We start from the raw sequence: 21,500 nt of genomic DNA, 5'->3' as shown, positions 1-21,500 counted from the left end.
GGTAAGATCAAAATTAAACGAAAGAGTAGCAAATTAAACCCGAGCAAGAACGAATATTCGCCGATTTCTCGCTGTGCTGGGGATAACAAAGTCTGACCCACCCATTGAGCGGCCACCTCCGTTGTCTATTGGTTGGATTTATTTAAAAACTAACTGCAAATTGGCTAACAACAAACACGTGCATGGCATTGGTTAAATCTGAACAAAATCTTAACAAATTATGCCAGACCAGATCGAGAATAAAAGTGAACAGTTAACGCTAACAGATATCGAAATGCATCTGGTGGACCACTTGGGATCTATTTGTCATATCGGGCTAGTTGAACTTTGTCTTTGGGACGTACAAGTAGAGTATATATTATTTATTTTCCGTATTCCGTTTTCCAATCCGATTAAAATGCCTGATGTTTTACTCATTTTCCTATTTTTGGTGTATAACCGTTCCTTACAGACTTTTTGAAAATTAGCATTTTAGTTAATAAACAAATTATTACTGATTACAACTATTTCTAGTTTTTATATAATTTTCGCTTAGCAAATTTTGATGTTTTCGAAATGCATTTGCTAGAATTTGAACGGATGGAAAACGTCAATAGGCAAAGAGATTAAGTAATCCTATTGGGGTAGATTGATTTGAGCTTTTCTCAAGGTTTTAGGTTTCAGGTTTCAGGTCACGCTGTCTAATCCGCCCGATAGCCAAAGCTCAGGTGGAGATTGCACCAGCGCCGGTGCTTACCGCCCAGAGAGGACTCCTCGCGCCGCACGGCATCCAAAAACGGCAGCTTCTCAAAATCAAAGGTACCCAAATGGACCGTGGGAAGCGGTTGACCGCTGTCCAAACCCATCTGCAGGCGGACGCACTGCTCCACGATGAACTTGAGGGCCGCACGGCGATGCAGCTCGAAGCAGTCCCGCGGTCCATACATCAACCGTTGCTCCACACACAGCCGCATGTCGCTGGCGGCCACATTGCAGCAGTAGAGGAACGATCTCAGCCTCTGGCTGCTTATGGCGCTGCGGTCCACATCGGGCAACAGCACCTGCAGCAAATCCTCCGCCTTGGGTTCGCATTTTAGTCCATAATTGGCCAGCAACAGCTGCAGACTGGCCAAAGGCCAGGAGGAGCCACCACTGGCGCCGGAATCGTTGGGCAGCGCGAAGTTGAGCTCGTACGCGCGTCCCAGGAGTACCTGGCGGTAATGGTAGCAGCTGTAGTCGCTAATGTGCTTGCGCATGAACTTCTCCGTGCGCAGCAGCTCCGACTGGAGCAGGCAGGGGCCGCTCTGCAGGATCCACTGGCGGTGCGACCAGGCGTGGTAGTTACTGGCACATCTATCGGCGGCCCTTTCGCAGATCCCAATCTCGTTGGGCCAGTCGATGGCATCGGCACCTGGGCGGGAAAGAAGAAAATGTGAAGTCTGTTGGTCTGCAATCTGTAATTCCCGTCGGGAACACTCACTTTGGAAGGAGTACAGCCAGCGGCGGTAGGCGAATGCCTCATTGGACTTCGGTTTGATGGAGAGCACCAGGGCCGAGAACTGCAGCTCCTTGTTGATACTGAGCCTATTCTTTTGCACCAGCTGGCGGCGAATGTGCCAGAAGGTGGTCACGTCCGGATTGATCAGCAGGGCCACGTTCAGGTATTTGGCCAGCGAGTCACTCTGCTGCTGCTGCTGGAGCGCCCGGAGCTGCTGGGCCGACGTCTGGCGGCGATGGGAGATGAGGGTGCGGTGGGCGTGGTCGTAGACATGCTGAGCACACCACGATTCCAGGCCCAGATTGTGCTCCACATGCACCACCGGTGACTTGTTGCAGTTGGTCTCCTTGGGTATGATCTCGAAGGAGGCGCTGGTGGGGAAACAGGTGCAGATATTCAGAGATTATAGAGGGTTTGAGTTTATGAACCATTTATTAGCCTATGATTCAGTGAATCATAGATTCTGTATGCCTTGCAAGTGAGTTCATAGATGGATCGATTGGGTGCCAAACAGCCAGACTCACAGATCTTGATCCTTGAGGAACACCGCATTGATGTCCCTGATGATCTTCTCGCAGAGCACCTTCTTCTCGTTGCGTTCCTCCTCCATCTCCATGGAAGTGGGTCCGACGAATGTGCAATTCCGGGGTGGTGGATGATTCTTCCTCGGGAATAGGGATCTCGCTTCTGTTCCGTTCGATTAGAGGGTCTCAGGCACATTGATTGTCTCCAATTAATGCAAACATGCTCAATGCCTCCGGTTAATTAAGATTTGGACGGAGGAGGAGGCGGCGGCGTCGGCGGCGGAAGATGGAGGAGGCTGGGACCCTGGCACAATACGGCTAAACGTCTATGTCTATGGAACCCCCAGTGGCGGCCGCATCACAACAAATAAATTTCAATTAAAGCCGGGACTCGAGATCTAGCCTCTATTATTATTATTATTATTTTAGTGCCCAGTGCGAGGGGCTGTCACTCTGGATCTGGCTCTCCAGCGGATCGCAAATTTGGAAACGTTTTTCTCTCTTTTATGGGGAACAGCGAGCATATGTTGTTTTGTTGCTGGTTTGTTTCTATTATTTTTTGATTTGTTGTTGCAAACATGTGTGCACACGCACCGATAACGATATCCCACGCACCTGCTGCGTCTGTCGATAGGTGGTTGGCCATAGTGATGCGACCTGACGGGAAAGAAAGCTATAATAAAATCCAGAGGTTTTATGACTAAATTTGTTTACATTTGCAAAGGGTATTCTAATTTGGTCAAATATTTGTATCTCAGAGACTCTTCTTACCCTATATTGAACATATGTTTATAAAAGTAAAAGGCGACCGGCCTCCTACTCCAATGGTGATGCTGATAACAAAAAAAATAATATTATTAATTTTAGGGTGTCAGGATAAGATTTGTATACGTTTTCAGAGGGCATACTAATTTTGTGAGTTTTTTGTAACGCAGAGACTCTTTCACAAGCATTTATATATATGTTTAATAAAATAATACACTCTATACCGTTGGAAGAGTCTATGCGTTACAAAAAGTTGACCAAAGCTAGAACACCCTCGGCAAAAGTATACAAACATTATGACACCCACTTTTTTTTATCAAACTTATTAGTGGGGCTTGATAATATTACAGTTAGAAACCCCCGTCTGTTTTATTTTGTTTTATTTACTTTTTTCTTACTTTTTCATTGTGCATTACGCCAAGCGCCAAATTTGGCTTGAAAGTAGCCAGACTGTGAGCACTGTTTTAAGGACTGGCCACACCGATTTACTTAGTTGTTTTTAAACACGGTTTTTTGGTGGAACACGTGCGCGCGCGTAGAAGAAAACACTAGCTGCTCTAGAATCACCGGAATCACAGCCAGGATGCAGAACAACTTCCTCCCACTGAACACACGGCGGTTTCAGCAGCGGGCGCAGGTGGAGACACCGGATACTGTCTACTGGGAGCGATTGGCGGTAAGTTTGGGAAAGATTGGGAGGTCAACGGCAGCAGGATCACTGTTTTCCATTTTTGAATCTACATAGAAACCGGAGCTCCTCAAGGAGCACAACACCATCGACTATCTCGACTTCAGCCCCAGTGACCCAGACAACTTTGTGCTGACCTGCTCGGTGCGCGTGCAGATCTTCAATTTGGTTACAAAGCTGGTGGTCAAGAATCTCTCGCGATTCCAGAAGACCGCCTACGGGGCCACCTTTCGGCAGGATGGCCGGCTGCTGGCCGCCGGCGACGAGGAGGGCCACGTCAAGCTGTTCGACACCACCAGCCGGAACATCCTGCGTCTGTTCAAGGGACACACGGCGCCGGTGCATCGCACCTTCTTCACGGCGGACAAGCTGCAGCTGGCCAGTTTCGGCGACGACAAGGCCGTCCGCCTGTGGGACGTGGCCAACGAGAAGGTGGTGCAGACGTACGAGGACTCGCACACGGACTACATTCGTGCCGGAGCCATGCATCCGCAGGCGGGGCACATGTTCGTCTCCGGCGGGTACGATGGCAAGATCAATCTGTACGATACGCGAGCGGAGACGGCCGTGCAGCGCACCTTGGATCACGGAGCTCCGGTGGAATCCATGCTGTTCCTGCCCAACGGCTCCATCTTCGTCAGCGCCGGCGGCAGCCAGGTGCGCGTTTGGGATCTAATCAGCGGCTGCCGGCTGCTCACCATGATGTCACAGCACCACAAAACAGTGACCTGTCTGCGGCTGGGCTCCGATGGCCGTCGGTTGTTCTCCGGCGGCCTGGACCGGCATGTCAAGATCTACGATGTGAGCACCTACAAGACGGTTCACACGTTGACGTACCCCAATGCGGTGGTCAGCATGGCTGTGGCCAGCGGAGATCAGGCCGTGGTGGCCGGCATGGTGGATGGTCTGGTCTCCATTCGGCGCATGATAGTGGACAGCAAGCCCAGTCACTTGAAGAAGATCAGTGCGGATCGAGGGCGCAGGCATGGCAAAGGTCTAATGCATCCAAACAACACCCAGGCGGTGGATCACACCATCAAGGAGCGAGTCAAGGGACCGGGACTCAAGAAATTTGATGTGCTACTGCGTCAGTTTTGCCACAAGAAGGCTCTCGACGATGCGATGGCGACGCAGAGGACACAGAAGAAGCCGGAGCTGGCGGTGGCGGTCATCAATGACCTGCTGCATCGCAAATCTCTGTACAAAGCCCTCACCGATCGACCCGATGAAGTGCTCGTGCAGTTCATAGACTTTGTCTGCAATCATTTGGGTGAGGCGCGTTTCATGCGTACGCTGATGATGGCAGCCAGCACGATCCTGGACGTCTTCGAGCGGCAACTGGTGGCCTACAGCCAGCAGCTGATGGAGGCCCTGGAAAGGCTGTCCTCCGCCGTCCAGGAGGAGGTGAAGCTAACCGCCGAGCTGATGCAGCTCAAGGGCGCCATGGACATGCTCATTGGCGTCTCGATGGACAGCGGGGAGGTGGCTCACAAACCCATCTACGTGGAGACCAAGGCACCCAAGATGCAGCCCTCCCAGGCGGCGGAGAAGTACGTGGTCTTCGTGGAGTGACCTCGAACCGGACCATCGCCGTTCAACGATCTGGGCGGATAGTCTAGCATTAGTCTAACTTTATTTAATATAGGCATCGAGGAGGAAAATTATCTTAAGGAGATGAAGCTTTAGTTAATATTCCTGAAAGTGTTTATGGTTAATTTTTTTCTAGAATTTAAGAAATACATATTTCTATTAAAAAACTCTGTTAAAAGTGTGTTTTTTTTTTTTGTAAGGAATCGGATTTTGCCACCAGAAGATACTTTAAGAACACCTTGAAAAGAGACCCAAAATTCACAATTAATTTCTTTCCGACCCGTGTTATGATGTATATCCTTCTTTATTAAATACATACTTAAAATGAACATTTCGTCGTGCTTGCCAATTTCTGTGTTGAAATGTACATTGAAATTTTGTCTGCCGTTGTAGAATAAAAAAAAAACAATGATAATGGGGACAGCAAAACAGTTGCCCTTGGATTAACTCTTCTCGTTTTTGTTTTTTTGCTTTTACTTTAATGCATATTACATTTGAAAATATTTTTCGGTTTTCGTTCTCCAACTTTTCGATTTAGCTTTATAGTTTAGCTCTTTTGTTTTTCATTATTTTTTTGTTGTTGTGTAGATTTAGATTTACGTTTACGTTATTTTACGATTATTTGGAAAGACGAATTTACACTTAGAATTTGCTCATCTTCGACTCATCGATCTGTATTAATCTGCTTAAGCTAAACTTTCGCGCTAATTTTAATATATATCTTTATATTTATGTGTATTTATATGTATTTATAGGTATATATATATATATATATCTATTCCGCTCGACAACGCGTCAACTCTCTTGCAACCGTGCCGATCCTAATTCTTTTGTTGTTTGCTTACCAGTAAAGAGAAAAAATATAAGATACCACGGATTTGTTAAATTAAAATAAGAATACAGTTAGGCGTCTTAACTAGTTTACATTTTAGGCGTGTATGTGTATGTGTGGTGTGCGGGAGTATGTGTGCCGGGTAGCAGGTTTTGGGTGGTGTTTGTTTGGAAGGTTTTGAAGCCACTACATTTACATTTTTAAATTACAAATTATATTCATATACATAACAGATATTGCCTTTACATTTTACACACGTCGGCTGCAGATTCTTTTGCAACTTCTGCGCCACTCTCTGTAATCAGCTCCAGTTTCCAAGACACTGTACAAGATACACGATTTCAGTCCGGGCGATTTGGATTTGGTTAAAAGACTACTCACTACAAGAAAACAAGAGGAGTGGGGCATATACATATGAACTTCATGCAACGAAACATTTAACCGTGATTATAAAAGTGTGTGTTTAACAATTCGGTTTTGGGTTTACAGGTGCAATTAAACATATGCGCATGTGGACGCCGCTTCCATCCAACTTTCATCCACGATGCAAACCGCGTACAAAAAATGTGGGCCGCCTTCTCCTTGAATTCGGGGGCGTCGTCCATATTATGATATAATGGTTGCTGACCAGGCCAGATTATCTAATATCAATATCAGATTAAACCGGCAGTCAGAGCGGGGTGTGTGCTTTACGGATGTGGATAAGGTAATGCTGACGGTGAGTGGGGGGTTCAGATGGGACTGTGTTGGTTGTGGCATGCGTTATACTAGAAAGGATGTGCGTCTGGAGACTCTTCTGCCTTAGCCATCCTCCTTGGGCGGTGTGAACCAGCCTGCAAAACGAAAGGGTGCTCATTGAAACGGAATGCTCTCTTTATGAGTTATATCACTGGATTCTTACCATTCTTTTCGTGGATTTGCACCAGCGACTTGAAGCTCTGCTGAGCTCGTGCCAAACTGTATTGGCCCTGGGTCAGTGCCTGTTTAGGAATGACTTATATTAGCTTCCTTGGCATTGTTAACTTGCATTTTACATACCTTGGTGGCCCCGAACTGGATGCGCGCCTTTCCCTTGACGAGAGTGGCAGCAATTTGCATGATTACCGCCTCCACGGTGTACGCCGAGCTCCAACCCTGTTTGGTCAGCAATTCCATGCAGATGGCGCCGCCGATGAGCACATAGCCGCCTAGTAAATAAAGCATACTTTCACGTTCTAGGACTACATTTACACTCTATCAAGTGAGCTAATCGCACCTGAGATAATCGGATGGACGACGCGCACAAAGGGCGGCTCGAAGGGATACGTCTCCTTGAAAAGTATATTGAGTAGTATGCTGTCCTTGCCCTCCTTCTCCTTGAGCATTAACAGATCACTGTGCAGCGGACTGTCCGGGTCAACAGACTTCAGACGTATGTTCCATTCGTAAATCGACTCGTTGACGAGCTCAATTGAATACATGTTCTTCTTGAAGGCGTCCGATCGATAAATATCACGTAGTTCCTTCATTAAGCGATCGGTTGCCTGCACGGAACCCGAAACGGAACCCTAAAATCAATGAAAAGTTTAATATACCACGTTTTCTCTTACCAAATATCATTGAACTTACTTTTAGATAGTCTTGTCTTTGACTTTGACGCAGTCTTTCTAAAGTTGCTAAGTGTTCCACTTCCATGTCGTCCTTCTGCATGTTTCAGATTTCATTACGAATAATTAATAATTTATTAAATTTTAAATTAGTATAGCATTTCAGTTTCAACATTTTCTTGGGCTACACTTATTTCTTCCAAACACATTTATAATTTTTTAGTCGTTTAAAGTAAATTGTCCCCAAAGCAATTTCCTAACCAATTCAAAAGTTTGTGCAAGTAAGAAGAAACTTATATTCGGTTGCAACAAATATATTTATTTTGTCAATTTAAATGATATTTCATCGGAAAATAGTCCTTTAAAGGTAATTACTACTTAAGGGCTAGCAGATGGCACTTTAGCGTAGGCCAAAGTTCGCAATATTGATGGTGTGGTAACAGGTGCAAATGTCAGCAAAAACCGAAATAAGGGCTTATATTAAAAGAACTACAGTTGACGCCCAAAGTCGTTTAAATTAAACTGAAACCCTGAATGGTTTTGTAAAGTACATGGAAAACTACTCAGATACCCCTAAGGTGGTTTATATTTAGGGAAATATACTTAAGCTTTAAGATAAAATACCACCAAGCCAATATCAGTCGCTTGGGGCCTCTTAAGTCTTTTACAGGTCTAATCCACGAGATCGCCGGACATTAAATAACCTATAACATAGCTCACCTTGTTTGTACTTCGTACATCATCCATTTCCAACGGCAAGTCCTCGTCACCCTCGCTCTCCTGTTCGCTCTCGCCGATGGGATCCTCGATCTCCTCCTGATCCGAATCGGTCTCCTCGTTGCCGTGCGGTCCACCGCCGCCCCCCGCTCCCCCGCCCCCTGGCCTCTGCTCGCAGCGAAGTGGAGAAGCGCATGGCGGCGGCGTTTGCAGCGGCAGGGCCAAATTATCGATGTCGGGTGGCAGTGGAACGTTGTGTAGTCGGCAGAGCTCACGCAGCAGTATGCCCACCTGTGCAAGATATCGTTTATCAGATTATAGACAAACTGAACTCTATATTTTACAAGGATAAGGGTACCAACCTGATTAATCACGTGATTATCACGTCCATTTGTATTGCTAAGTATTTGAACAGCATTTGTGACGCTCGTCTCCTCACTCTCGGCGAACCAAACTGGTGGCGATGAGGGATACGTTTCCTGCAGGAAAAAACCAAGAATATAACCATATATATATAGCTAGTATATACTTGACTTTATACATATTCGTTAGCAATAGATTTCGTTAGCGATACTTTAGATAAGAAAAAATATTGCCAAAGACTGTAACTATTCCTTACAAGTTGCAAATCTAAAATTCATTTATAAAAACATATTCTAGACATTAGCCGTAAAAGGTTTGGTTTAGTTGAGGTAATATATTTCCCATATTATATTACATTTCAATGGTTTAATCTTTAATAACGCAAGTTGTACCGGGGTGCACCTTGCAAGTCGCGTGTGTGGGGTGGGTCAAGGACTTATACTTTGCACTCGAGAATTGGACACACACAAAAGATCTCTCTTATTTCCATTCGCGTTCTCATTTTTTGCCGTTCTCAGGTGAATTTGTCGACGTCGTTTGCGATCGGGGCTACTTTGCATGCACATGTAAATAAACAAATAATAAACGACAGAGAACCGAACCCGACAGCAAGTACGAAATTATAACCTTTAATTAGATCGTTGAACCAAGCAGGGATCAGTGCACAGAAAACAGAAAACAGAAAGCAGAAAACAGATGGAGCAGCTTGGCAGCCGATGGTCGGGTGCAATGAATCACACCTCATCGAGGGTAATTTTTATTATATTGCAAAAGTGTAGGACAAGATGGCCAAATTTTGGAATTCATAATTTCATGCCTTTGGGGTTTTAAATTAAAATAAATCAAGATTTGATTTTTTTTGTATGAATTCAGGAATACACTTTTTAGGATCGGTAGTAGTGGCCACAACAAAAGGAAGATCACACAGACTACTATACATATACATACACACATACATGTATATCTCATCTCAACTGAGCAGCGTGGGAATAAAGAAGCAGCACAAATATTCACATATATAAACTCGTGTGCGGGAATGAGAAAGAGAGAAACGATAAAGTAAAATTAAAAAAGAAGTAGAATCGGAGAAAACAGACAAGGAAAGCACTATTTCAAGGAAGAAAGGAGACATTCAGGAAGAGGAATATAAGATTTATACAGGGCAGGAACAAAATCACGATGGAAGAAGATTACCTCGAAATTAAAGTAATCTTTGAGTAATTATCCTTTTGTATATACAAAAAATAAAATAAGAAAACAAGTTGCCTTATATGGGAGCTAATTTTTAGGTAAAATCTGTCTAGAACAGAATAGTTTTAGAAAAACTTGTATATTTTTTATAATGTCGAATGCTTATAAATCTCAAATCTTCTAATGTTGCGAAGCTATTGTGATTTTTAATTTATCGCCGTTTAAATATATGTATGTAGTTATATATTTGCATTGGGCATGAAGTAAAAAGTAAAGAGGAAAAAACGGGCAATACAAATGACGCGACTAAACAGTGGGTTTCCTCCCAGCTTCATATCTTTTGTAAACACGGCGCCATAATAACAGTACTCCAATACCCATACCACCATCTTTCGATAACGACAAATAAAGTAAGTGGTGCATAGGACGATATATATATATACATACATATATTTAAAAGTGATTAGACTTATATATCGAAGTTTATATTTGTAAAATATTTGGAGAAGCTATAAGCCCTTAGTCTTGAAAAGTTAAAATTTAAATGATACATTTTGTTAATATATACAGTTAAACCAAGAAACTTACCGTTATATTGGCATGGATGTCGTAGCGCTTTCCATTCTTATCGATAAACCTGCAGAGCAGCTCATCGACGCTGGAATTAAGGATCTGAAATCGCTCGTGATTCTTCGGGAAGATTTTCTCCAGAGTTTTGATTTCCTGCTTCAGAGTATTAAGGCACGCCATCTTGTGGCGGGCAATGGTTTTTACTCGCCGACGCTAGATGGCGGTTTTTCCTATTCCAGCCGCTCGATGTTGTTGTTGTTTTCTTATATTGTTTATTTTTCTGGATTTGGGGTTTCTTTTTCAATGTTTTGTTGTACACTCATTTGATTATTATTTTTTATAGAATGGTGATTTTGCATATGCTTGGAGAGGTAGATTGAAAAGGCGACTTATTTTTAGTCGCCCGGTTGTTGTTGTTCTTTGTTGTTTTCATATGTCGGGTCCGCTTTCTAACCTGTTCCTAGTATTTCGTAATAAATTTCTATATAGTTCACCAGTTAAAGGAATCTCTCTACTAGTAGCTGTGAAAAGTAAAGAGAAATAGTATTTTTTTCCCCAATTCTCTCAAAACTCTATTTGAGAGAAAACACCTTATGACCCACAACATAAGATAACTTTGAATTACATTTTATTTTATAACACATTTGTTTAACTGATTTCTAGTCAGAAAATATATTTAATTTCTTCCACTTTCTCAGTGATTTTTTTTTTGCACTTTGACTTTCTCGACTTATTACCGTTTTTCTTTTGGTTTTCTTGTTTAGCTCAGTTTTCTTTATTTGGTTGCTGGCTTGTCCTGTGGCTTTCGACTGTAAATCGAGTATTAAACACGTGTTTGCAAAGTGTTGTTAATTTTTCGTTTATTATTCTTTTAGTAGTTGTTATTGTTGCTAGCTAGCCAAAACAAAAACAACTAATGGCTCACACGCACACACACACACACACACAAGCAAATCGGACAAAACTTTACACGCACACTTGTGCAAATAGTCTACGCAACGATCGGAATTAATCGAAAAACCGATTGGAAATCGGCAACAAAAAACCACAAATTTTGCGTTCATCTCCTATCCCCCTTTCTTTCTCCCTCTGTTTCTACTGTTTATTCTCTTCTCTTCTCTTCGCTCGTTTTCTGCTGCGTTTGTTATTTTCGTGTGTGCACACACAAGGAAATTTTTACACAGAAAATATACAGAAAATTCATGACAAAGAGGAAAGTGTCAAGTATGGGGACAGTCGGAAATCGTAAATCGAAAACTGATCCAATTTTTTTTGCTCTCCTTTTCTTCTTCTCTCCTTTCCTTTCCCCACTCTTCCGTCTGCGTTTTCAGTATTGCATACACACACACACTGGCACACACTCGACACGCACACACACATCCATATGCAGTCTGGCCCTTTATCATTTATCAATATTTAAGCGAAATAAGGGAAAAAAGCAAAAAGCTAACTGAGTGTGGAGCCCGAGAACAAATCCTTTGTTTGCACAGAACACGGAGCACAAAAAGAAACAGACACACGGAAAAACGGTCACAAAAAAAACAGCAAGTCTTCTCGCACACTTGCGGAAATATGCATGTAATTGTAGGCAAATCAGCAGCAGAGAAAACTGTTCAGGTAACGTTAATGCAAAAAAAAAAAGAAAAACAACTGAATATACACGCACACAGCAGCGAAAATTAAGACACGGTACGGAAAATAAATTCAGTTCCACGCACGTCCGCCCGCTTTACCTTTTTTTTTACCAACAACAAACTGTGGGGTCAGTGTGACCGCTGGCAGAAAAATATACCGTCTGGCTCCCAAAAAATACTTTTTATACCGTTTCAGATATGCCATTATTTCAATATTCCAACCAGGTTTGTTAAATGGGTGCAGGCGTTATTGCACTTTGTTAATCTCAATTATTTTTGTATAATTTACAATTTTTAAAATATTGTTGTCAGCTACTTTTAATTTTATGTGTACTTATCAAAGCCATTTAATTTAATACGTAAACTTATTGAAATATGAAGAGCAGGAAAAATATTTATTTAACAAACAAACAAATTAGAAATGTTTATTTTTTCGCTAAGAGCTACGGACAGCTCGCTAAACTTAACAATAAATAAAAAAAAATTAATAGCAGTAATATTTAAGTAACAATAAGTTGATTAAATATTTGGAGATGACATAAATTTAATGGCTCTACATAAGTGGTAAATTTTATTAAAAAATTCATTATCATGGTAAAATTAAAAAAAAAATCCTTTTTTTTAGGTACGATTAATATGTACTCCCTTAAGTATTTCACATAGAATTTATTAAGTACATGTGTGGCAGCACTATGGCAAGAATTGGTTTTTCAAACATTTCTGCTCTGAAATACACAACAAAATATAAAACATATTATAAATTGTGGCTGCTTTTTAATCTGAGCATCCGGTTTTTTATATTTAATAATAATAAAATTTAAGCATTCTCTAATTATGATTTCAAAATTTATTTCATATTTTTATAAAAAAAAAAGGAAGCAAAAATTAAATATTCTTAAAAACATTAAAACTATTATTACTTGCGTATATGTTTAAAAACATTGAAGCGTTGATGTTTTGCAGCTCATTTATTCAATAGTTCCTATGGCAGCTATATGATATCACTTTCCGGTTTTAATAAAATTAAAATAAAAATTAATTCTGGACTGCCAAATTTTAATTAGTAAAAAAGACTTAAAAAAAAATTAAAAAAAAAAAAATAAATTAAAAAAAAAAATTTTTTTTTAATATTTTTATTGTTCCTATCGGAACTTTATGAAATTTTAACCGTAATTCTAAAGTATTCAACCATTACTATATGTCGAAGAACTAAAAAATATTATTCATAGAAATAAAAATCCATAAAATACCGATAGTATCGAGTAAATGTAGTTTAAATACCGATAGCTATTCACCTGCAGTCTGGCAACGTTGTCGAGAGCCCACCCTGTGGCAACACTAGAAGTTTGCTTTCGAGCGTCATTAGTAGTTCTGAACCCAAATCGCTATTGCTATATATCTCCCATATCATATCTAATCCGATTGCAAGTGCGTGGCGTGAGGGCACAGGAAATATCCCGGTGAATACGGGAAGAGTGTCCACCAGATCCGAGCAGCTGATCAAGGTACTACTGCGTTGTTGTTCGATTCCCCTGGATTGTGCAAATTTTGGAGTCCAAAACAAAAGCACAACGCAGATCGAGATAAGGAGCATTACAAGGCTCAAAGTAATCAAAGTAAATGCCCGTGCCACCCGCATTATTCCCCGCATAGAAACAAAGGAACCCCAACAGCAAGTACGGGTACAAGCGAGACGGGGCGAGACTAGAAGAGCGAGAGGGGAAGAGAAAGGTGGGGAGGGAGCGGACGGAAGAGAAGCACAATGGGACGCATTTTTCTGGAACACCTCGGCGGGCTAAAGCTCTTCAATTGTGCCCAGTGCCACACAAACCTGACCAACCGCAGCCAACTGATCAGCACCCGATTCACGGGCGCAACAGGTGAGTCCTTCGATCTGGATTGCGATGTGATCGGTTATGCAATATTAATCGTATTATCTTCTGGCAGGACGCGCCTATCTGTTCAAACGGGTCGTAAACCTGACCTTCAGCAATATCCAGGAACGGGTTATGCTCACCGGACGACACATGGTGCGCGATGTCATGTGCAAGAACTGCGGCGCCAAACTGGGCTGGATGTACGAGTTCGCCACCGAGGAGTCTCAAAAGTGGGTAAAATCAGGCTGGCATGGCTGTATTAACCGCGCAGATCAGGAAAAATAATTAAGTAGCTTTTGTTTACTTTTTTATTCCAATTAGGTTGAAGTATATTTGTAGATCAATGTAAAAGTAATTGTAATAGTCCCAAAAGTGGAAAAAGAATGTTATTTTACCTTTTTAAGTAGCAATTACTTTGGAATATATGTGTAGATCAAGGATTTTAGGGCTTAAGGTTTCTGATGAAAATGTAAAAGTAATTGTATCAAACCCAAAAGTGCAAGATATCAGGCTGATACGGTTTATGTGATCCTTGCAGATTGCAAAAAAAAATGTTTAGTAGGTTTTAATAACCGTTTTATCTCTAAGAGATTGAAATATTGTTGAAGGTAAAGAAATTTAGGTTTCTAGGCTTTAGATAAGTCTGTAAAAGTAATCGTCTTAATTCAAGTTGGCTAGTTTTCTTTTTCCGAACTACTATTTCGTTAGCTTATACTACCAGTTTCCAGTAGCTTAGATTTCCCTTGCACAATAGAGGTTTTATAGCTTATACTCTAATGCTCGTGGCGATCTCCAATAAAAATCAAGGATTTGGTCAGGAACTTCAAAGTTTGGTAGTGGTTTATTGGTTTGGACTAGGATGTGCCGAGTTTTATAAAAAACAAACATGCCTGAAACTGTATGTATACATAATCAATTTAAGCTTCAAAACTAAAAAAGCCGGCAAGGCTAGTAACAGCGCTAATGAGATCTTCCGAATTCATTATCCTTTCTTTTTTCTCAGATACAAGGAGGGTCGCGTGATTCTGGAGTACGCCCTGATCACAGAAGCGGAGGGCTTTCCGTCGGAGGCCCCCACCACGAGTCATTGAACGGAGAAGCTCCCAGCCGGAAAACGAAAACCACGCATTGGCGAACCGTGTGTAGCCCTAAGTATTGAGTAGAAAGCCGCAGGCGATGGCTTCTATGCATTAAACCTAGTTAAGAGATCGCCGTAGTCAGCAGGCGAGTCAGCACCAAGTCCAGTAAACCGGTTGCACGTCATCCGGCACGGAGGACTCGCCAGCGGCCCATGGTCTTAACGTGACTTAAACGTAATTGTAGGCACATCTAGCACGTAAGCAGCTGCGGCGTCCGATTCTACCATTTAACTACTACTGTCATGAGGCTGAAGTGCTAAAAGAAAGAGATATTTCCTGTTACGTTGCCCTGCTCCGCAGAACCGCAACTGATCCACACTTGTGTCTTTTGAAACAACAAGATCTCTAGACCGTAATCAATCACCAATCAATCAATCAGCAATAAAGTAACACAATTATCGAATAGTAGATACCGTCAACTCGTTTCTTTACTCTTTACTCAGCTACTATGACAAATGCAGGAAAAATGCATCATCTCAGTTGTCTAAACTAGTTAAGATTGTTAATAACACCTAAAGTTTGCCAGTCTTTTGGGCCATGGCCAGGGCATTCTCGTTGGCGACCACCTGGAACTCCTGGAAGCGCTGCGAGACCCGCTGGTTCATCTTAAGGTACTTCTCCATGCAGTTCAGCGAGCACTTCTCCTATGAAGGAGATTGGATGATGGATATATTTGAAAATTCACAAGACTTTGGGAGAACCCACCTCGGTATCCTTGACATCCCGGGATGTAAAGTCGCGCACGCAGTCTGTGAAGCACCTCTCGGACAGCTTGTTGTAGGACATCAGGAAGTCGGAGAACTAGATGGTAAAAACCAAATCAAATGAAAACCACATTGCATCATGGCCCCATTGACTGACCACCGGCTTTTGTGTGCTATCACCACATCCCTCCCACTCACCGTCTTCATTTGATCCTTGTCCAGCTGATCCAGCGCTATGTTTTCCGGGCTCTTGGCCATCTTGTGCTACGATATTTGATTCAAGTTTCTCCAAACGAATGGGGCCAATAATAATGTGCCTTTATTAAATAATAGGGACAGCTGGTTGGAGCTGATAACTCGGTTCATCGATGTTTTCCATGCTCTCTATACATCGATAGCTTGACAGACGATGTAATCGGGGAAAATTGAAAAATGATTTTTGAAATATTTTTCTATGGTATTCGGTAAATTCTAAAGAACAATTTCTTTTATATATTTCGTGAATGAAATAGAATAATTTCTAGCCATATTTGATAAAAGCCGCACAAAACAGTCTTTCCTTAGGCTATGTGTCTTTGTTTGGCCAAGTTACTACAAAAACTCTTAAGAAATGTATTATTTTTTGTCAAAATTCTAAAAGTGCAATTAATACATTAAGAAATCGGTTTCAATTTAAATTGTCATGGCTCGTTGAATTCGCAGAAATTGTCATATAATATCGAAACGATTAGCACAAACAGATATAAATTGTTGATAGAAGGTGTAGTTTCCCAAAAAAAATGTTCCAGCTAAAATATGTTATTAAATTCCAAATTCGCAAATAAATTATTAAATTCAATAAAGCTCGAAAATCGACCAAAAATATAATTTATTAAATTCAAACAGGGTTTAATATTTTTGGGCTAATAGCTGCTCAAAGCAATTAGTCTTTCGGCCGTGCATCTTACTTTATTTTAATACCGTTTATAAATATGAAAAAATGAAGCGTGAAACATGTATTTAAAAAAAACAGTAGACAGCGCAATCGCGAGTTTTTTAAGGTGTATTTTTAATGCCGTCGAACGGTCTTGCTAATTCGCGCACTTTTCAACACTGCCCAGCGCGCCATCTTTTTTTCTTCACAAAACATATTTTTTCGTCCTGCTTTTTGGGTGTGTTCGCTGCGCAAAAGGCGAGAAAAAGCCAGGATAAGCAAGGAAAACCCAGGAAAAACCGAGCAGCAAACACCCACTGATAGCCAGCGGGAAAAAGGAGCACGCACATACACACGCACCACAAGCCATATCCATATCCAATCATAATGCCACGCTACCGGGAATGGGATTTGGCCTGCAAGGTGTACGTGGGCAACCTGGGCAGCTCCGCATCCAAGTACGAGATCGAGAACGCGTTCAGCAAGTACGGACCCTTGCGCAACGTTTGGGTGGCCCGTAATCCGCCCGGCTTCGCCTTCGTGGAGTTCGAGGATCGCCGCGATGCGGAGGACGCGACCCGTGGCCTGGACGGCACCCGCTGCTGTGGCACCCGCATCCGCGTCGAGATGTCCTCCGGCCGTTCGCGCGAGGGGCGTGGTGGCGGCGGCGGAGGCGGTGGAGGAGGCGGCGGGGGCGGATCCGGGGGCGGAGGCCGCGGCGGAGGCAGTGGCGCCCGGGCCGGAGGAGGCGGTACAAGGGCCGGCGATGGCGGCGGTCGTTATAGGTGAGTAGATCGCATCCCCCCCTCTCTCTCAACCACCATTCGATTCGATTATGAAACATCATAATTTTTGCCAATATGTGCGCAGAAAAAAAAACAAACACATATATATTTTTGATCTGTGTCGTGTGTGCGTGTATGTATGCATGTGAAAAATCGATTCGCGTATACATACGAAAGCGGGGCCAGCCAAATTACACAAACACACATACGTCTACCTTAACAGTGGGACACCACTGTAAGTCAGCACAGTGACGTCCGGTAAAAACAGTCCTACCACCACTCACACACACACACACACAGTGGCGTCCTGGTTGTTGCTATTCAATCGATTTTCTAAGTTTTTTTTTTTTTAGGGTATTTTCAATATATAGAGTACCCCATTTCATTGCTCATTACGCACCCCCGAGGTCCATAGTTTAAAGTTCAAAGAGTATAGCTTTTACCTAGAGAAAACGTTTTGTTTGTTGTTTTTTAGTAAAAAAGTAAAAAAAAATATTTAAAAAAAATAATTAAACATAGTAAAACCAAAGTAAATCGTTCGATTTAGAGCCAATTTTAATGTGGTCTCACAATCATTTTGCAGGATAAAGTCTTCTTCTTCTACTACAACAAGCACAACAAGAACTACTACAACAACAACATCAATAATAATAATAATTAAAAGAATAACAAAAAAAGAAAAAAAAAAACAACAGCTACTACTACTAGAACTTCTACTACTCCTCTTCCTTCAACAAGAACAACAAGAACAACAACAGCTACTACAAGAACAACTAGTACAACAGCAGATCCTGCTCCTCCTATTACACACATTTCACCAACAACAACAGCCACCTCACCACCACCATGCAATTTGTTGTGCGGCCCTTGTCAGAAATTCAACAAATTCAATATATATATTCCGCTGACCAAGAACCAGAACCAAAAACCGAATGACCGCAACACTACTCCCCCTCCACCACCTGTTCAGCTCGACCCAGGCCAAAAAACAAATCATCAGCGACGTCTTCGGCTCCGCAACTACAAAAATAATGCACCCAAAAACCAGTTCAAACTCACCCACAGCCACCTGCATACATACATCCCATTATGGGGCAAACGACCACTATTTGTGTTGGTTATTAATAACATAAAAACGAAGCCAAATTTAATGTTTGTTTTTTGATTTTTTCTTTTTAATTGGCACAGAATTTCTTTTGTAAAATAATTTTTGATAAATTTTTTGGTTAATATCTTGAACCAAATACTTGAAAGGTTTAAAAAGGAAAGCGTATTTAAATTGAAAAGTAATTCTCCTCCTTTTTTAAAGCATCAGTCGTAAGCATTTTTTATTATGCTTTAACTAAAAAAAAGAGCTAGTAAACAAATGTGCACTTTAATATAGTTTGTTTTAGAACAACATTGAACAAATCCAACAATACTTTAGACGTAAAAAAAGTAATTTAAACTAATTTTTAATATTGAATCTATGCCAACAAAAGCTATCGTATGCCCCATAGTGCATCCCACATTCTCACATCATGTACGGTCTGTTAGTTGACCCCATCTTCAGGCTACACAACAAACACACACCATTAACCACACCAATCACCAAAAACCACAGCAAACCGGGAATCGACGGCAACAGAGCAACTCCATCAAGAATCTAACTCCAATATGTATCTAAGCATATATATATATATATACACTCACCAGTCCAGCAACGCTTCAATAAGTCAACTTCCTACGCCTCCAAGTTCTGCTGCGGTTGTCTTCAGCCTGCTTCCTTCGTCCCCAACAAACCACCCACCTCATCATCCGTCATCTTTAGTGCAGCTACAGCAGCATCAGCAACAAGCTACAGCTACAAAGACCAACTGCAACAACAGCTTCTACTTCTACTACTACTACTTCTACTACTACTACTACTACTACTACAACATCTGGCAGCCGGTCAGCAAAAGTATCTCTCGTAGATCTTTTGCTGCCACCACCACCCAGTAAATGCACCTTTCCCTTGCAATCAATCAAGATTGAGGCTGCTGCTTCACGCTAATTCCTTCAATCGCAGCAAGTATGAAACCTTTGGCCGCCACCAACACCACTTCCCTTCGAACCGAACCGAAACAAAACGAAAACGTAACGTCTCTAACAAAATCCGTTTGTAATATTTCTATTTATGGTTTCTGCTAATATTTTTTTTTCATCTTTCGTTCTTGTATCCTAACATCTACTGAGATAATATTGTTCGCGCTAACTATATATATATATATATATATATATATTGTGTAAATGTGTTTATGCATTGACCCGATCAACTAGAACTCAAAGTCAGAAAGTCAGATCAGACGGTTCACCAACCACCAACCAACTAAACGACCCCACCAAGCACTAGCAGCATCAGCAGGGCAGGGTCTTCTTCAAGCTCGTCTCTCCACATCGCGGATGGTAGGAACAGCACCGCCACCACCACCACTAAACCACAACCACCACCTGAACCTCTTTTGCTGATAACTGATGCTGATGCTTCCCCACCAACTGCTTCTTCATTCGACCTACGTTCTTCGGCTGCTGCAACAGATAACAGAATAGATTGATTCACCAATATTTATATATATATCCACCAACAACACACACCAAAAAAAAAACACCACACCACAGCCACTTTAGTCACAGTCAATCAGCCCAGAATCAGCTCAGTATCGTATTCGTATCAACAGCCCAAACTACAAATTACAACAATTCAACAACAAGAACCTACTACTACTACTACAATTCAACAACAACTACAACAACAACAGTCTTCTCAGTCTGCTCTGCTCATCAACCAACTAAGCAACTACCTACCAAGAAACCAATCAGCCAACCAATCCAACCAACCACCACCAATTACTTTATGTAAATGTCACACCAACGCTTTCGTAAATGGGGCCAAAAAAAAAAAGAACCAAAAACCAAAATCAGCTATATCTCCACCACCTTCAAGCACCTTCAGCCACAAAAAAAAAATACAGCCAGCTCTCAGCTCCGCTCAAATTAAAGCTCCAATATCAGCTCTCCGATCCGTATCCGATCCACCAGATCCGTCAGCCCAAGTTGTGTGTTGTTTGATCGAGACCACTCTATCAACTTTACGTATCTTAAGGAATTGTTATCTTACTACACGCCTAGTTAAGTTTCTCGTTTGTGCAAAATCTATTTAATTTGTATTTTCTCTCTCTCTCTCTCTCTTTCTTTCTCTCCTCACATCGCCTCTCTCTTTCTGTATCCTGTCTGTGTGTGTCGTGCCAATCTGTTTCCCCCAACGCGCCACCCATTTCTTTGCAGATCCCGCTCACCCCGTCGCTCCAGGACACGCAGTCGCAGCTTCTCACGGGATCGTCGCAGTCGCTCCGATTCGAGGGATCGCCATTAGATGAGCACAGTAAGGAGGAGCAGCCCCGATCCGGACAACACCCTATTGCTTATACATATATATATATAGATAGAGATATGTATAACACAGCCACACAGTTTGGGGCCAAAAATGTGTCTGTTTTGCCCCCTACGAGAAGAGAGCGCCACAGATTCCTTAGTTTGACTCAAATATTTCCTTCCTTGCAAAACGTATACATATATATATCCCCTCCAAAAACAAAATATTAAAGAAGTCGAGCAACTCCACAAAAAAGACCACCACACAACCCAGCCATCTCCGATCTGGATCTGGATCGCAAGTATAGCCACAGTACAATTACGGTACATATTGGTATTTAGGCTTTAAGACTTTGGTAGATTTTAATTCCGAAAAAGTGAAAAATAAGTAATCCAGCAACCAACAACTTCAACACACAAAGAGTGAGGCATCAGAAGAAAGAAGAAGGTAAATGCGATTCTACATACATTATCCATTTGGTTCTTCTCTGAATCTGTCGCAACACAAAATGTTTATGAGAAAAGTGAACATAAAGAAAACGTAAGAAGTTCTAAATAGATTGACGAAAGTGCAAGTAATTAAGTCGTAAAATGAGAATCAATAAATTGAACATAATTTAAAACCAAAACGCTTTTACTGACCTTGTTATTTTCGGGTGGGCTCAGGAACTTTATAAAGATAGCTATAACAGCTATCACTCAAATGGCGTTTTTAAAGCCATGGATTTCTAGTAAGAGTTGGGTTTAAAAAA

General features: G+C 41.8%; 6 protein-coding genes and 1 long non-coding RNA gene across 11 annotated transcripts; 4 read left to right on the top strand and 3 right to left on the bottom strand.

The window, feature by feature from the left end:
• Nucleotides 1–121: 121 nt before the first annotated feature.
• On the bottom strand, nucleotides 122–2,609 carry LOC128265484 (protein prenyltransferase alpha subunit repeat-containing protein 1). The gene is made up of 3 exons (XM_053001518.1): nucleotides 2,002–2,609; nucleotides 1,460–1,848; nucleotides 122–1,390 (listed from the first exon to the last, which is right to left on the bottom strand). Exons 1-3 carry the CDS (start codon nucleotides 2,091–2,093, stop codon nucleotides 681–683), a joined length of 1,191 nt encoding a protein of 396 aa, XP_052857478.1. The 5' UTR covers nucleotides 2,094–2,609; the 3' UTR covers nucleotides 122–680.
• A 622-nt stretch (nucleotides 2,610–3,231) lies between these two features.
• On the top strand, nucleotides 3,232–5,377 carry LOC128265477 (U3 small nucleolar RNA-associated protein 15 homolog). The gene is made up of 2 exons (XM_053001508.1): nucleotides 3,232–3,442; nucleotides 3,512–5,377. Exons 1-2 carry the CDS (start codon nucleotides 3,350–3,352, stop codon nucleotides 5,024–5,026), a joined length of 1,608 nt encoding a protein of 535 aa, XP_052857468.1. The 5' UTR covers nucleotides 3,232–3,349; the 3' UTR covers nucleotides 5,027–5,377.
• Nucleotides 5,378–6,276: 899 nt separating this feature from the next.
• LOC128265482 (ubiquitin-conjugating enzyme E2 Q2) lies at nucleotides 6,277–12,059 on the bottom strand. Of its 5 annotated transcripts, none has more exons than XM_053001516.1 (9): nucleotides 12,037–12,059; nucleotides 10,322–10,824; nucleotides 8,542–8,658; nucleotides 8,183–8,470; nucleotides 7,485–7,559; nucleotides 7,132–7,423; nucleotides 6,915–7,063; nucleotides 6,778–6,856; nucleotides 6,277–6,709 (listed from the first exon to the last, which is right to left on the bottom strand). In XM_053001516.1, exons 2-9 carry the CDS (start codon nucleotides 10,481–10,483, stop codon nucleotides 6,678–6,680), a joined length of 1,194 nt encoding a protein of 397 aa, XP_052857476.1. In that variant the 5' UTR covers nucleotides 10,484–10,824; nucleotides 12,037–12,059; the 3' UTR covers nucleotides 6,277–6,677. The 5 variants fall into 5 exon arrangements, with proteins under 5 accessions (XP_052857476.1, XP_052857475.1, XP_052857473.1 ...); XM_053001515.1 differs by lacking the exon at nucleotides 12,037–12,059 and adding an exon at nucleotides 11,970–12,032; XM_053001513.1 differs by lacking the exon at nucleotides 12,037–12,059 and adding an exon at nucleotides 11,041–11,734.
• LOC128265496 (uncharacterized) lies at nucleotides 9,196–9,926 on the top strand. Its single transcript, XR_008268878.1, has 2 exons — nucleotides 9,196–9,292; nucleotides 9,416–9,926. It is a non-coding gene; the product is annotated as an uncharacterized LOC128265496 (long non-coding RNA).
• Nucleotides 12,060–13,249: 1,190 nt separating the features above from the next.
• Nucleotides 13,250–15,361, top strand: LOC128265491 (protein yippee). The gene is made up of 4 exons (XM_053001527.1): nucleotides 13,250–13,442; nucleotides 13,591–13,817; nucleotides 13,885–14,044; nucleotides 14,818–15,361. The coding sequence occupies exons 2-4, from the start codon at nucleotides 13,700–13,702 to the stop codon at nucleotides 14,903–14,905; spliced, it is 366 nt and encodes a 121-aa protein (XP_052857487.1). The 5' UTR covers nucleotides 13,250–13,442; nucleotides 13,591–13,699; the 3' UTR covers nucleotides 14,906–15,361.
• LOC128265492 (mitochondrial import inner membrane translocase subunit Tim9) lies at nucleotides 15,357–16,044 on the bottom strand. Its single transcript, XM_053001528.1, has 3 exons — nucleotides 15,856–16,044; nucleotides 15,659–15,754; nucleotides 15,357–15,597 (listed from the first exon to the last, which is right to left on the bottom strand). Exons 1-3 carry the CDS (start codon nucleotides 15,913–15,915, stop codon nucleotides 15,466–15,468), a joined length of 288 nt encoding a protein of 95 aa, XP_052857488.1. The 5' UTR covers nucleotides 15,916–16,044; the 3' UTR covers nucleotides 15,357–15,465.
• Nucleotides 16,045–16,730: 686 nt separating this feature from the next.
• LOC128265489 (RNA-binding protein 1) lies at nucleotides 16,731–21,377 on the top strand. The gene is made up of 2 exons (XM_053001524.1): nucleotides 16,731–17,355; nucleotides 20,662–21,377. The coding sequence occupies exons 1-2, from the start codon at nucleotides 16,958–16,960 to the stop codon at nucleotides 20,747–20,749; spliced, it is 486 nt and encodes a 161-aa protein (XP_052857484.1). The 5' UTR covers nucleotides 16,731–16,957; the 3' UTR covers nucleotides 20,750–21,377.
• The last annotated feature ends 123 nt before the right edge of the window (nucleotides 21,378–21,500 follow it).

This window comes from Drosophila gunungcola, unplaced genomic scaffold (genome assembly GCF_025200985.1).
Source record: "Drosophila gunungcola strain Sukarami unplaced genomic scaffold, Dgunungcola_SK_2 000126F, whole genome shotgun sequence".
Classification (NCBI taxonomy): Eukaryota; Metazoa; Arthropoda; class Insecta; order Diptera; family Drosophilidae; genus Drosophila; species Drosophila gunungcola.
Note: the sequence above shows the minus strand (reverse complement) of the source record. Positions and strands in the feature narration are given on the sequence as shown.